Source organism: Carettochelys insculpta, chromosome 1 (assembly GCF_033958435.1).
Source record: "Carettochelys insculpta isolate YL-2023 chromosome 1, ASM3395843v1, whole genome shotgun sequence".
Taxonomy (NCBI): domain Eukaryota; kingdom Metazoa; phylum Chordata; order Testudines; family Carettochelyidae; genus Carettochelys; species Carettochelys insculpta.
In genome coordinates this window covers 88,425,143-88,441,511 of record NC_134137.1, presented here as the reverse complement: position 1 = coordinate 88,441,511, position 16,369 = coordinate 88,425,143, and the positions used below count along the sequence as shown (strand labels likewise).

Below are 16,369 nucleotides of genomic sequence, written 5' to 3'. Positions count from 1 at the left end.
AAAACCCTGAAGTGCTGTCCAAAATCTGAGAGGGGCGATATGTAGAGCATGCTTTCAGAAGTCTTACAAGAGCAAAACTTAAATGCAGAGACTACAGAACCTGAACCATCAAAAAAAGAAAATCAATTTTGGGTTGGTGACATCTGATTCATATAATTAACATATGTCACTCTGCACTGCTTTGGATCATTACCAGTCAGAACCCATCGTCAGCATGGACACATGTCCTCTAGAATGATGTATGAAGCACAAAGGGATATATGAATCTTTAGTACATCAAAAACATAAATATGTTGTGATGCTGGCTACACCAGTGCTATGCAAACATCTGTTTTCATGTTCAAGTGACATTGTAAATAAGAAGATACCGCCTGTAAATTGTAACCAGATTTGTTTGTCTGAATGAATGACTGAACAAGAAGTGGGTCTTAGTGGACTTGAGGCACTAAAAATTAACAGTGTTTTATTTTTGAATGTAGTTATTTTTGTCCATAATCCTACATTGGTAAATACTATTTTTTTTGTTTTTACAGTGAAAGTGTTTGTCATCAAAAATAAATATGGAGAGCACTGTACACTTTGTATTTAGTGCTGTAATAAAATTAATATACTTGAAAACTTAAAGAAAAAATCAAAATATTTAAATAAATGGTATTCTGTTATTTTTAACAGTGTGATGAATCACAGTTAATTTTAATCACTTAACAGTACTAATTGAGCTTATCATTAAATTAAATGGTACAAGAAATACTGCTCTGATTCATGTAATTTAAAACCTCAACTTTAATATGTCTGAGGCTGCTGTGGTAGCATTAGCCTGGTGGATGGAGTACCTCAGAATCCAGCAGCATTGCCATGGAGTGCATTGGGTGTTTGCATATAGTTTGGCACCATGCTGTTGTATCTGTAAGTCTGCAGTGTTTCATGTGTGTCCTCATTTCAGATCCATATAATGGAAAAAAAACAATTTGCAGATTTAGTTGGAATTTTTTGCAGTTCTTCATTGTCTGAAGTATTCTGTATAAAATCACTTTCATTTTTATACACTTCCTTTTTTTGTACTTTTGTATGTAATGAGATCTTTCCATTGCCTTAGAAATGCAGGTAACTTGTCTGTTAAGAAATTAAATTTGCAGCTCCATTTGAGTCTTTTTGAAAAAGCATTCCATAACGTAAATATGGAAGAAATTACTGTAATGCTACACACCTTCAGAATTGATTATGGAGATTAGTCTTTATGATTTCACTTGTCTGTTGCAGAACAAGGTGACTTCAATTACTTTCTTGACTGGTAAGGCAGTAGAAGATCTTTGTAGAATAAAGCAGGTAACTAATTTATGTGTTGCTGTATGTATAAATGTCTTATTAATGATAAAAATAATAATCCTGGGTATGCAAATCACACAGTCTATCTGAGGAAGAAATTCATAAGTGTTACCATAAATCTCAAAAAAACTTTATATCATACCATACCATAAATCATACCATAGATCTTTATAACTGTTCACCAAATTAAACCTCACAACAACTTAGGAAGTTTAAAAACTTAAGAATAGCCATACTAGTTCAGACCAAGGTCCATCTAGCCTAGCATCCTGTCTTTTGACAGTGGCCAATGCCAGGTGTCCCAGAGGGAATGGATCATCAAGTCATCCATCCCGTCAGGTAGTCCCAGTTTCTGACAAACAGCAGTTAGAGACACCATCGCTACCCAACCTAGCCTCTGTGAACTTATCAAACTTTTTTTTTTTCTGAACCATGTCATAGTCTTGGCCTTCACAGTACTTCACAGTTTTACGTGTGGGGAAATTGAATCATAGTGAGATATCATGGCAGACCAGTCACATAAGACGTTTGTTGCAAACTTCATACAAAACCGTTCTTTCTTGTTTGAGATACTGTCATCACCTTTGGCCAGTGCCTTTTTCATAGAATGCCATGTGGGGGTGGGGTTTAAATTGTACAATTCGCACAGTCTGCTTCCTGTTAATCTATGGTGATTTTGCAATAGCTGTCAGGACCACAAAGACTATAGTTCCCTCCTATGAAAACAAACTCCTGGCAGGAATTTTCTATCACTTGTAGTTTGTTCAGAATATAACTGTTTCCCCACTCTTTTTGAGCAGCCATGATCATATTATATCTGCCTTAAGTTCTTTGCTCTAACTTCCAAGAAAAAAATAATAAATTGGCTTTGTTATTTTGATACTACTAGCTGTTTGAATGCTGGCTGCATGGGTAAGTAGCTTCTTTTTGAATCTTGGACTAAGTGGAAAATCAGATTCCTTCAGCCTTTTCAGACTTAGTTTTTGTTTCTTACACTAATTGGTAAGCATGTCCTTGATGTGTTGTTACCAAAGACATGGTACTCGGTCCTTCATGACATCAGGGTTAGTTTGTCCCTCCCCATTTGCAAACGGGCACCCTTTTCTTACTGTAATTTTCATATGACTGTTGTTGGCCAAACAGAATCACAGGCCCACAGAAATGTACGGCTGGGAAGTCTGTGCTGAGGCAGGTCCCAGTAAACCTAGAAGACCATCCCTCACAGATATTTGTCCAACTTGTTCTTGAAAACCTCCTTTGATGGGGATTCCACTGCCTCCCTGAGAAGCCTGTGCCAGAGCTTAACTGTCCTTACATTTAAAAAGGTTTTCCTAATATCTAACCTATATCTCCCTTGCTGCAGACTAAGCCCATCACTACTTGTACAACCTTTAGGTCCACTCTCCGTCTTTTTCTCAAAACTAAACAGACCCAGGTTTTGAAGCGTTTTATTAAGTGAACAGAAATTGAATAGTTGTGTGTCTTTTTTTATTTGTACTTTCAGACTTTGAAATCTTAGCCTGTGAAGATTGGTAGTTTTATAATAAAATAGTTTTATGATCTTATTGTTCACAACTGACATTTGTGTGTCATCTAAGCTATATGTAGTTTCTGCAGTGTGTGCTGGATAATTTGTACCTCACCAGCGACAGGTGACTCAGCCTGACAACATGTTTCAAATTCGTATCTTTACGTTCCTCTTCATAAGGTTGATTTGGATTCAAGACACATTGGCTGGGTAACAAGTGAACTGCCTGGTGGAGATAATCACATCATCAAAATTGAACTGAAGGGCCCAGAGAACACGCTCAGAGTTCGACAAGTGAAAGTACTGGGATGGAAAGATGGTGAAAGTATTAAAATTGCAGGCCAAATCTCAGCAAGTGTAGCTCAGCAAAGAAACTGTGAAGCTGAGACATTACGAGTATTCCGCCTCATTACATCCCAGGTGGGATATTGCAATCTCATATTGTGAAACACTGGTGAATATTAAAGCTGTGGAGATTTAATTACTTATTCCTTTAAAAAAAAGTCATCTTTTTGTTTTGTTTTAATTTGTGTGTAGGTGGTGATAGAGTCGATGTTAGCTATGGTAGAAAATAACTTGAATTAATACTTCATACAATGATTAAAGACATTGATGAAATAAATATCTTTCTGGTCCTTTTACATTGTTCTGATTTATAGTTGATTTGTTTTGCTTTCTTTGATTTAATCAGTCCAGGACCCCATTTTTCTACAATGCCAACAACATGCTACCTCGTCCTTCCTCTCCCTTGTTTTATCTCCATGTCTTCCTGTTCTTCCCGCTGCTTTTGTTCACACCTGCTACCTCATGAGTTCATTCCATTTAAAAAGTATGTTGTATTCTTTTGTCTGTCTTGTCATTTTATACTGTAAACCTTTAAAGGGTGCAATTGCTGTTATTTGTGTTCGTGCATTACATAGCATATAAATCCTGAGCAGGGCCTTTCAGTGCTAGTGGAATATAAATAATATGGATTCAGACATCCTGAATCACCATCATCTGTCTGGTGAGAAATATTATCACAGAAATTGGAGATCAAACTAGACATTTTCAGCGTAGAATGACACGCTTTTAAAGACAGTAACATATTTCAATTAATTGTTAGTCTCTGGTGCTGGCTGCTTGTGTAGACTTCTCTCTTTTCCTATGCTGTTCCCAGCAATCAGAAAATCTGATACATGGTATACAAAACTGAGCAGTGGTAATCAATTTTAAACTACAAAGAATAATAGCAAAATATTGGTAATTTTGTTTGTCTGCGGGGAAAAATGTATATCTATATGAGCGTAGTTTTGAACTTTGTTTAATCTTTGTCTTTTTACAGGTATTTGGAAAACTCATCTCTGGGGATGCTGAGCCAACCCCAGAACAAGAAGAAAAAACTCTGCTATCCTCCCCGGAAGGAGAAGAAAAAGTACACAATGTATTATTTATGTTCTGCAATTATTATTTTACTGAAATTAGTTATCCCAGATGATTTTCAGTCAAATTTTATTTTGCTCATATCATAATATATCCTGTTACTCTTACTGTTGTTCCTCACACCCCAACAATATTATTTGGCTACGATTGCCTATTTTAAAAACATAATTAGAGGTATTTTGTGTAATATTTTATTAATAGATCATAATTTGGGGCTATAGGTTTTCTTTAAAGAATCATAGTAATAATGGTACAAATTAGTGATACTCAGGCTTGGGAGCCACAAGTGGCTCTTTAATGAGTCACCTGCAGCTTTTTGTAGATCAGTTGCATGGCAGTGTGAGAAATCTGTTTTGGATAGAAGACTTCCATTTCCATTGTTGTCAGTTCAGCAGATTTCACAACCATTGAATTAACTGTAGGCGATTTATGGCAGGTCATGGAAAAAGCAATGTCTGATTTTTGTTGCTTTTGTCATAACACAATACAGATTATAAACCCTGGATTTTTTTTTGAGTTTCTCCTTCTGGATGTTCAATTTAAAATATATAAAGACTGTAAAATTTGTCTGTGCGCATTAAATTGTAAAAACTTTCAGTGGTGATCAGTATTAGTTAAATTTGTCAGGTGGGACTTAGAAGACAGAATTTGTTTGAAATGAGACCGGTATCCAAGCATATGTACTCTGAGCTTTTATATTTTACATATATAACAGAATGGAAGTAAACAGCTGATCTCTGTCAGTCTTCTTAATTGATTTATCTTAGTTACATATTGTTTTGTTACGCATCAGTATGTTACGGTAATCCGCTCACTTTTTGTAGAAAATAGATTGATGTTACCCATTCACTGATGCAACAGTTCAAAAATGCTTCAGATCGTCTTAATCTCATGTTACTTTTTATTTTAATAAAGGCAACTTCAGATGCAGATCTAAAAGAGCACATGGTTGGAATCATATTCAGCAGGAGCAAACTGACAAATTTACAAAAACAGGTTTGTGCAGTACTCTGTCTTGTAAGTTAAATGTCTACCGTAAATTGTAACTATTGGGAAAGATCATAAATATAATCTTTTGTTGTATGACGTTTTTTCACTTCACTATTTTCATTCTTAATAATATTGCCATACTTAAGGCTGTATTTTCTTTATAAATTTTGCATAATATTTAACAATTTGTAATTTGACTTCAAAATATAGCCTTGGATTGTAACTAAAAATATTTTACCCTGCGTATCTTCTTTTAAAACTATAGTTGAACTGATTACTTATTGCCCCAATCTTTACTAACAGTTAATGCTGACATAGCTTGTTCAATATTTCAGATGAATCTCAGCTACCAATTGTTAGATACTTATTTAAAACACTTTCCCCTTTCCTGACATCTAAAAACAAGTTTAGATTTCTTAGATTATGGACAGGGGCTAGCAAGATGATCAGGGTTTGAATTTTGAAACTACCCTACCCACAGTATCTTTGGATGTTTGCATCGGGGTTTTGCTTAGCTTCATCTGTTTATTTCATGTTTTACTTAAACACAGAAGAGTGGCAATGATGCATGTGAGGAAACTTCAAGAAATTTCTTAAGACTTTTTGTTTAACTAAATTCTTCTTTCAGTAGTAATATTAGCCATTTTATGAGGGATAAACATTATAAGAGAGATCTTCAAAGGAGCTCAGGAGAGCATAATATACCTCTCCCATTTAATTGCAGCAAGATTTGTTTCCCTTTTGCACTTGTGAAAAGCCAAGCCTCAGAAGATTTAACATCTTTTAAATATGTTTACTTTTTAATATGCTATTTTGTTGATAATATACCCATTAATAATGTGTATGTACATGTAATAAGGGAGTTTATTATTGTCTAACATTTCTTAAGTGTGAGATCAAAAAAGAGATTTTAAAGTTGTGTTAAGGAGGTATTTGGTTTTGGGAAGATGTATGTATCTTTTGACTTCTACTTAACTATGTTTTTTATTTAAAACCTAGAAAATAGATATATATAAGTGGTACTTCACAAATTGAGTTCAGCAAATTCAGTATTGTAGGTACACCTTATCCTTAATTTGCCTTTATAGTGGGAGTAGTAGGATAGAAAAATCATATAAATTCTATGAGCTTTTTTGGTTTACCACTGCAGTCTTGAAGGTGTTTTTGCATGTTTTAGGTGTTACTAAGCCACTGCGTGTGTGACGTGTTTTGTTAGGTATGTGCTCATATAGTCCAGGCTATCCGAATGGAAGCAACCCGTGTTCGTGAGGAATGGGAGCATGCCATCTCTAGCAAGGAAAATGCCAACTCACAGCCTAATGATGAAGATGCCTCTTCTGATGCTTATTGCTTTGAGTTGCTCTCCATGGTTCTGGCGCTGAGTGGTTCCAATGTAGGTCGTCAGTACCTGGCTCAGCAGCTGACTCTGCTCCAGGATCTTTTCTCACTACTGCATACTGCTTCACCCAGGGTACAGAGACAGGTGAGTGTGCTCGCTGCCCCTTATCTCTTACTGTACCTTCAGCAAATTAATCCAGTGCTGAAAATTAGATGATAATATGCTTGACTGTATATTATGTATGTGAAATGATTTTTATTCAGTTAATTGTTTGCCTTATAACTGATTTTCAATTTACAAAATATATATGTATGTAATTTCCACTGACAAATTCAAAATAATCTTCAAAGACAAAGTATAACATATTCTCAGATAAAGTAAAAGCATACTTTCATAGTGTGACTGTAGCGAAGCATTAGCCTGAATGCAAAATTATTCAAAAGTTTAGATCTTTTGAAAACAGGGATTGAAATATAATCTGGTTTTGCCATCAGAACTATAGCATTTGCTGCCCACTCAATATATATTCCCAGATGTCTGCAGATGGTATCACTGATCAGGGTCTCAGGCTGCATCCTAGTCTGTCTCTTCCCAAAAAGTTTGCATTGTGAGCCTTTTATAACAATTTGAAGTGCCTTATACTTACAGCAGTGGAAATTCTCCCCAGATCAGCACAGGATTCTAAGGGTCTTCTTGCATTGTTATGTGACAGGCCCATACAGGAGGGGATAATCACTTTTTTTAATTTAAAAAAAAAAAATTTGTGTAATACAAATTAATGCAGCACAATAATCATTTGAAAATGAAGAATGATCCTATGCATCAACTTCCTCCCTCAGCTGGGAGTAGTTGTGGCAGAAAGTACCCTGCCTTCTTCTGAAGAGGACCAGGTAGCAGCATGGATTCATTTTTATTGCTACTGAAGTGATATTGTGGTCCATCATCCCCTCATAGACATGAGTGTAGGCAGACATCTGCTCTTCCTCTTAGTTTGGCGGAGGTGCCAGAAAGGGAACTCCACACATGCCTGAGTGTACCTGGCTGAGATAGTTGCATTTTTTTCCTGCAATGCACATGTTTCTGGGTGATGTTGGCAAGAAGAAGCTGGTGTTGGAATAAATGCCCCATTGATATTTATAAAGGAATTCATACCACACTGAGCCAATTCTTTCAGAATGCTTGCAGATTCAGACAGAGAAAAGTTGCACTAATCACTTCTTCAATTTTTTTCTTCAAAATTAGGAGCACTATAAGTACTATAAGCTTAATTTTTAAAAAAAAATGAAAGCTCTGTTTCTGAAATTATACAAGACCACAGTTTCTCAGTAACTAAACTATGTCTAGTCCTGTTTGTGAATATAAAGCAAGTGATATCCATTTAAAAATAGCTCTTTCCAATTGTCGGCTTTTATTTACAAAGGTTGCTCTCGTGGTACTATTACAAAATTAGTCAAATACAGGAAACAGAAACTTTTCTTTAAAATCAGAGAGCCATTACTTTTCTTATTGAAGTTGGAGTCCATGCACAGGGCAGTAAGCTGGGGCTGCGGGGGCAAGGGGTTGAACTGTGGGGGGTGCACCGGGGCAGGGTGGTTTAGTGGGGCCTAAACCACGGAGCCCCACAGAGCACACCGGGGGCTAGGAGCCGGAGCCCCCTGTGCAGGTTGAAGCTGGAGCCCTGCGCGCAGTGGGGTGAGCTGGGTCTGTGGGGGCATTGAGCTGGGTAGGGGAGGAATTGTATGGGGTGCATCAGGGTGAGGTGTTTGTGGGAGGTTGGAGCCCCATGCATGCTGAGGCCACACAAAGGTTGTGGGGTGGGGGCTGGGTGTGGTGGGGTTAGTGGCCCAGGTGTGTGGGGAGATTGGGGCACAGGGGTGGGAGCCGGGTCTGTGTGGGCTGGAGGGACTCCCTAGGTGTGCAGCTGGAGCCCCCCACTTGTGGAAGGTGAGCAGGGGCGCTCGGGGGGGCGGGGTTGAGCTGGTGGGGGGTTTAACGGGGTTGAACCTGAGTGGCTGTCAAGTGGCTGCGCTCTTGGAAGGCAGGAGGAAGGGGCTCTTAGCCTGCCTAGCTACCTGCAGCTGCAGGAAGTTAGGCAGGCTGAGACCCACAAGTTTCGCATTGTGTCAAACTCTCATTTAAAGCAAGTTTCACACAACGTGAAGCTGCATATAGTGTGGGATTACTGTATGAATCGGGGGTCAGCCGCGTAAGAGTGGGTTGCGTACTCTGGATTTGCATACTCTGAGACTTTACTGTATAACTTACAAAGTACAGTAAATATATCACAAAAGTCCTGAGAGATGATTTAGATGTTTAAAAAGTAGATTAGCTCTTTTACGAAAATGATATACTGAGATATCTTATAAATAAGGAAAAGGTACTTTTGAATATAGCTTTGAAAATTCAGATATCTCCTTTTGTGTTGCTTTGGTTCTTCTTCCTAGGTCACATCATTATTAAGACGTGTTCTGCCAGAGGTGACCCCTAGTCGCTTGGCTAGTATCATAGGAGTGAAGTCTCTGCCACCAGCAGATATAAGTGATATTATTCACTCGACAGAAAAAGGAGATTGGAATAAACTGGGTATCTTGGACATGTTCCTGGGGTGCATTGCCAAAGCACTTACTGTACAGCTAAAAGCCAAAGGAACTACTATAACAGGAACGGCTGGCACTGCTGCAGGCAAAGGAGTTACTACAGTTACACTTCCAATGATTTTCAATTCTAGGTTGGTAGCAGTTCTATTCTGTCAAGCTAATGACAAACAAAAGCCAGAGATTTTAAAGTAAAATACTCTTTAGCTCTCCCTTTTATAATTTGAACATAAATATTTGCACCCCATTATTAGAACTATTTAATTTGACAAGAAGTAGTACTATGTTGGTGTAAGAATTAATAAATGTAATGTTCCTGTGGTTACTTCTTAAATATACTAAAGAATTACCTTTATTAATTTCATTTATCATCTTATTTATTATCCTTTTACAGCTATATTCGTCGAGGTGAAAGCCATTGGTGGATGAAGGGCTCAACTCCTACACAGATTTCAGAAATCATTATTAAACTGATTAAGGATATGGCTGCAGTAAGTTTCCATATTCTGCATGTTACTTTGATGTTGAAACATTTCTGATCACTGAACAGTTCATGTACTGTTTTTTTCTTCAGGAGCCCTGTCTCAGTTAGTGCACTAAATGGGACAAGAGGTCTTGTGAAGAGAAGAGACAGTCTCTCTCTGACTCTGCCAAGATTTTCTGTATATTGTTGAATACATCACTTAGGCAAAATTTCAGAAATAGTGGCTCACTTTGTTCCTCTCGTTAGATGGCCAATGTGAGACGCCTTGAACATAATTTTATCAGGCATGGTGAGCATTCAAAACTCCATTTTAACTCAAAGGAAATTATTAATTGAACTGTCACTGGCAAGCTTAGCTACTGAATTTTTCTTTTTTAAATGTTTAACTTTACAAGTGTAATGTTATTTTTATGTATTTGTGTGTAATTTGTTTTAGGCAAAAGTAGTAGAGCCACCTGTTAGTAAGATTGTCCAGCACTTGCCATTATAAAACCCTACTTCCTACTATAGTTGCTTATAACTTTGGCAAACTATGTATGACATGTCTGACTTCTGACAACAGAACAGATTTGTTCAAGGAATGTCTGCTTGGTTAACAGACTAGTGTGATGGTCCCAATAGTTTAAATGCTATTTGCCAATAACTATTTTCAGTGACTTATAATGGAATGCCAGTACTATTTTTCACACTTTTGAGTGCTTGGTCAACTTTGAGATCGTATTCAAGTGTCATCCTGTCTATAAATGAAGTTATTGTTGGGAATTGTTTGGCTGCAGTAGGCTGAAATGCTTGTTGTTTTCCTGAAGACCAAAGATTTGAACGTGAGTGTGCAAGAGTTCAAGATGTTACAGAAACAGAAGGAATTCTGAATCAAGAATGTTTGTTGCAAGTGCAACCACTTCAGTGTCCTCTGTCTCAGGCTCATTTCTTAACTTCATTTTTCTCAAGAAGGACTTTTGATGTCTGTAAGACATTCCTTACATAAATGGATGCATTTTCTCATTCTTATAGCATTTGGAAATACATATTTCTTCTAGGGGTATTTGCAAATTAATACCTCTCTAATTCTTTGGTGCCAGCCAGGATCAACCTTTAAGGCACCAGAGAGGATTCTGCCACGTGCACATTAACGTGTGGACTGTGTTTTGCATTGAGTATTGTGTAGTGCATGAGGCTGAGTATTGTGGAAAGGGATGGTCTTTTAGGGGAGGCAATTAAATGCCACCCTGGAGAATGGATTCTAGCTCTACCTCTGTCGGAGAGGTCCTAGGTGATCTTGGGAAAGTGACTTACACCAAACTTGCACCTCGAACTGAGGATGTCCTTTGGTCATCTGACTTGCTTTAAATTTTTTGGGAATTCATCTTTATTACTTTCAGTATTTTTCTCAACACCAATTTAGTTACTAAAAGAACTTTCTTGAATAGCGTCACTCCTTTTATTAAAGTTGAGCTGATTACCATACCATATTTAAGATTGTATTACACGCTTTGTTTTGACAGTACAAATAAGCAAAATTATCTGCTTCTGTGGTATTCAGAGTGAAATAAGAAATGTAAATTATGGCTGCGGAAGCTTAGAGTACACACGTTTCTGATATACTCAGAATGAAGTTTAGGAGGTTAATGAAACTGCTTGACTGCCCCCACTCTGTCTGCTCAAGGATAGCTCAAAAATCTATTCATTTCAAGGCAAAGTTTCACTCTTTTGCAGATCCCATCCAGCACATCAGTTATAATATAGAGATGCATTGGATTTGTTTTATTAGTTAATGTGTACCTACTGGTGGGAAGAATGTGTTTGTTATATTTTTTAATAAAAAAATCATGTTTTACCCATTAATGAAAAGAGAGTACCACTGGATTTGTTAATGTGTACCTTACATATGACATTGATTAAATATCTTTATAAATTAGTATTATTTTCAGTTTTTAAAATGTTAATAACGAAACAGCTGTTTTACTTTAATCTGTGCAAGGGACACAGTTTTGAAGAGTATTTATAATTATGGTTTCATATATTAGTTTCATATATGTGCTTCCTCTGTCTATGACCTACAGCTGTGCTGAGCAGAGAGGGATACCCATGAGTGAGGGGCCTGCTCTATCCTGGATTCTCGACATAACTTGCCCTTTGCCCAAGCTGCAAGGGGCAGGCTTGGACAATTGTCCCTAAAACTGAACTTGTACTGTAATGCAAATATTGAACTCCAGTCTCTACAAAACCCATATGTCTGTGCCGTTCACAGGGTTTACTCTTTAAATTCATGTTACATTTTATAGTGAAAGTATGAGTTTGGAGTTGAGCGTGCAGTATAGTGGGAGTTACAGAAATGTTTTGTAGCATTATATGTTACTGTCTGGGAGGTGGCAGTGCCTTTGTGAATCAAGAGGAGGAATCTGTGATTGAAAATAGTTAATGTTAGGGATGAGTGACAAGTACTGCAGTATCATCTGTAACACGGTCATCTGATATTAGCTGCTGCAGCCTAAATTTTTCTCCCTTCCCTCTAGTAAGTATTGCTATTATATGTTCCCTTTTTCTTACTGTTAAGATGGAATGTTAGCTCTGTTCCTCCCATGTTCCCGAAGAAAGCTCTTAGATTGGTGAGGGTTATGCGCACTTCCCCAGTTGTCATGCTTTCTAGATAATTCTTAGTTCATGTCACTAAGTTCCCAAGGGTATGAACCTGCAGAGGCACTGCACAAAGGATAGGTCTATACTTGAAATGATGTGTAGAATATGGATACCGAAACTAGCGTAAATATTGATGTAGATGGTGAGCCGCTCTGAGATGGGTAGATTAGAGTGCCTTAAATGCCTGAACCTGTGGTAGATATCATACCTAGCTTTCTGCAAGCCTAAGTACTAATTCCCATGTCTACCCTGCTGGTTTGGGGTATGTAGTCTCCTGCTGCTGGAGCCTTTCCCCTGTGTTTTCCCCTGCTGGAACCTTTCACTCCATGAGAGTTTGGACAGCATTCACTGCAGCATGGAGCTACATGTACCCTACGTGCAGCTGCAAGTTTAGATAAGGCCAAAGCTGGCATTTGCCAGTAATTATCACATTACTGAGGCTAATCATTTTTCTGTATGCTTTGAAGAAGAAATAAGTGTGGTAACTGAATGCTGTTTTTAACTGTGATCACTGTACTTACATTTCTTTATTTCTGACTTCCCTTTAAGATCCTGTAGTTGCAGTTTTGTTTCTGCTTGATACTTTAATGAGGAAAGTAGTAATATGTTGATGTGTTTTAGAAAAAAAAAAAATACAGTTATCCCTTTAACAGGGTCATCTGTCCGAAGCTTGGTCACGTGTGACAAAAAATGCTATTGCTGAAACCATCATTGCGCTGACCAAAATGGAAGATGAGTACAGATCACCAGTGCGATGCATTGCAACAACCAGGGTAAGGAGTTTGTCAGATTTACATCAGTTTGTTAAACAGCAGTATCATCTCTAATGTCACTCCCACTGGTTAACATAAGTGGGTTCATATGTACTCACAGTAGTAAATACAAGGAACAGAAATTAAAACCAGTAAATTCTGTTCTGTGTGTTATGTTAAGGATATGTCCTATGATGAGGTGCCATGTGCCTACTCTGTGAAGGGTCATGGTTGGCAGAGCTGGTAAATGTATACTATTTTGTATGTAACAGTTTCAGGGTGTTGGATACCACCATTTTGAAGTTCTAATTTATAATTAGGTAATGTACAAGCAAAATTATATATGTAACGCTAAGGTTTGTAGTTTTAATAAAGCTAAGTCACATAAACAGTAGCATAATAGTTTTAAATGAGTTTCTCCTTCATTTATTTATCTGATTTTTTTTTTTTTCTTGCAACGTACGGGCTGTGGCCACACTTGGCCAAAACTTCAAAATGGCCATGCTAATGGCCAAATCGAAGAATACTAATAAGGCGCTGAATTGAATATTCAGCGCCTCATTAGCATGGTGCTGGCCATGGCGCTTTGAAAGTGCGACTTTCAGATGCGCGTGGCTAAAGGGGGTCCTTTCAGCTGAGAGGAATAAGGGGATTTCAAAATGTGCAGGGTCCTTTTGAAAAGGAACCCCCGTGTAGCCAGCCTGCGCACATTGGAAAGTGGCACTTTTGAAGCACGACAGCTGGCAGCATGTTAATGAGGCACTGAATATTCATTTCAGCACCTCATTTGTATTCTTAAATTTGGCAATTAGCATGGCCATTTCGAAGTTTTGGCCAAGTGTGGCCACAACCACATAGAATAACTCAAGATCCCTCTAATAGCAGAGCCAAGGCTCATTGCTGGGCTCTACCAATTTAATGAACATGAAAAACATGTAATAGGCTGTTGTAAATAAGCCCTTCCCTGTGATATCTGGTGTCTCCTTGTTCATAGGAGTGCCCCATTAAAGAGGGCTTCTTAGCTCTGATTGGGCAGGAGAAGGGCAGGACTTGTCCCTCCCCTGAAAACTGCCCTGGGTGTTGGACCAAACCAGACAAGACACATGTCCAGGTGACTCCCCTGCTGCAGAACACTGTCTTGGACTGGGCAGCAGCCTAAGATTCCTGCAACTGGAAGAGGCTTGTGGAATTAGATCATCTCCCTGAGCTGCTGCAAGGCCCATCAAAGGGGACTTCCAGCTCCAAGTGGGTGGTGGAGGGACAGGACTTGTTCCTCTCCTGTGAACTGCTCTACTGATTGGAATGGGGGACCCAACCAAATCCACCTCTGGGTGCCTCCCCAGCTGCAGAACATTGGGGCTGGGCAGCAGCCTGTGGTTCCTGCAGCTGAGTATGAGGCAGAGGGTTCAGTGGTTTCTGCAGCTGTGCAAAGAGAGTGAGTAAATATTGCCTCTCCCAAGCAAGCCAGGGCTAGCTGTGAGGAGCCTCTAGCTGGGGTAGTCCCAGCAGCACAGTGAAGATCAGACCCACTTCTACCTCTTGGAATCTTGCAGTTGCAGTAAGTTCTGCAAGAGTCCAGCTCTAAAAGCAGCACATCAGTGAGGGAGACAAACTCTTGACCTCCCTACAACAGGTTTGTGGAGTCTTCTGCCCCACCAATATCCTTTTGGATTGGGACCTCACAGTATACTACCATGAAAAATTCAGGTTTAAGATAATACCGTGAAAAATACAGGTTTAAAGAGATGAAAAAATGAAATTCACCAATTGTCAAATCTTATGGGACATGAAATTGGTCATAATGGACTTTGAATTTGGTAGGATCCTAGTAATTGCTTCAAATCACAGAGCATATAATATTCCATTTTTAAGTTGTATGTGTTCCTATGGTGTGGAGGAATAACACTAATCAACTTGACATTCATGTAGTGAAAAATAAACATGTAAAGATTTATTTGTTAACTTCAGAAATATTTCTAATTGTTCAGGGCAAGTAATAATTTAAAAGTTTTCTATCACATTGATAGGAAAAAGGGGATTTCAATGTTGGCAAGGTCCTTTAAAAAGGACCCCCATATAGACGAGCTGCAGGCGAGCAAACCATGGCACTTTTAAAGTGCCTTGGCTGGCGGCATGCTAATAAGGCACTGAATATTCATTTCCGTGCCTTATTAATATTCCTCAATTTGGCCATTAGCATGGCCATTTCGAAGTTTTTTCTAATTGTAGACGTAGCCTAGTGATTGTCAAAATAAGAAGTAGGACTGAGTGAACTTGTATGTTCTGAAGTTTTGCATTGTTTTGTTTTTAAGTGCAGTTATATAACAAATAAAATCTATATTTGTAAATTGGAGTTTCACAATAGACTGCAATAAAGTACTTGTAAGAGGCAAATTGAAAAATACTCTTTCTTCTGTTTAGTGTTTTTATAAATATTTCAAATTTAAAATTTTGGGGAGTAAAAGCACTTGAAGTAGCACAGGCACTTCAAAGTGCACGTGGCTACATGGCATGCCACTATTTTGAAGTCTGACACTTAGAAGTTGCTGTGGAGGAGCATTAGCCTAATGAAGTGCTGCATATTCATCACATCACTTCATTAGTGTTCTCCCATCATCCTGATTACCATGCCCCCTTCGAAGTTTGGGGCAAGTGTAGACATAGCCTAGGTGTATTGATAAAGGTGGTTCAGTTTTTCACTGGTTGTGCTTTATCCACATTTATTTTTCTGCAGCATACTATGGTTTTCCTTCTCTGCCTCTCTCTCTGTGGCATAGTTGGTTAACTAACACATTTATAATTTTAAGCCATTGAGATTTGCATCCAAAATTCATGTGCCTGATTCTTTTTATGCAATATGGTACTATGTGGATTGACCTGAAAAAAGGCAATTGTAAAATTGTTTATTCCTCATCATGAGAGTTAGATTTAGTTTAATCTTTTGTGTCTCCTTGAAACATTTCTACAATCCAACCTGCTCTTTCAATAGCTCTGGTTAGCCCTAGCATCCCTGTGTGTGCTTGATCAGGACCATGTAGATAGACTGTCTTCTGGAAGATGGATGGGAAAAGATGGACAACAAAAACAGTTGGTAAGTTTTTTTTTCAAGTTTGTTTGTTTGTTTGTTTTAAACTTGAATTTACTTTTCAAACAAGCAGTAAAAATGACAATTATTACAATACCACATAATGTGTAGAACAAACATTCTCACATTTCCCAAAAATGTTGTTCTATCCAGATAATGTTCAGAAAATACAAGTCAAACCCAGGGGAATATCCAGTAAAAAGGAACAAACA

The 16,369-nt window shown here is 38.1% G+C and overlaps 1 protein-coding gene across 7 annotated transcripts in view; it reads left to right on the top strand.

Annotated features, from left to right (window-relative positions):
• Positions 1–16,369, top strand: part of MYCBP2 (MYC binding protein 2) — a 354,939-nt gene that overhangs the window by 312,188 nt on the left and 26,382 nt on the right. For 6 of the 7 annotated variants that reach the window (XM_074989094.1, XM_074989085.1, XM_074989075.1 and 3 more), the window contains 9 exons: positions 1,261–1,326; positions 3,035–3,274; positions 4,179–4,277; positions 5,192–5,272; positions 6,483–6,749; positions 9,050–9,333; positions 9,594–9,690; positions 12,974–13,093; positions 16,062–16,163. In XM_074989094.1, the coding sequence (XP_074845195.1) occupies positions 1,261–1,326; positions 3,035–3,274; positions 4,179–4,277; positions 5,192–5,272; positions 6,483–6,749; positions 9,050–9,333; positions 9,594–9,690; positions 12,974–13,093; positions 16,062–16,163 (1,356 nt within the window). The remainder of the gene's footprint in view (positions 1–1,260; positions 1,327–3,034; positions 3,275–4,178; positions 4,278–5,191; positions 5,273–6,482; positions 6,750–9,049; positions 9,334–9,593; positions 9,691–12,973; positions 13,094–16,061; positions 16,164–16,369) is intronic. The other variant, XM_074989050.1, reaches the window with a different exon arrangement.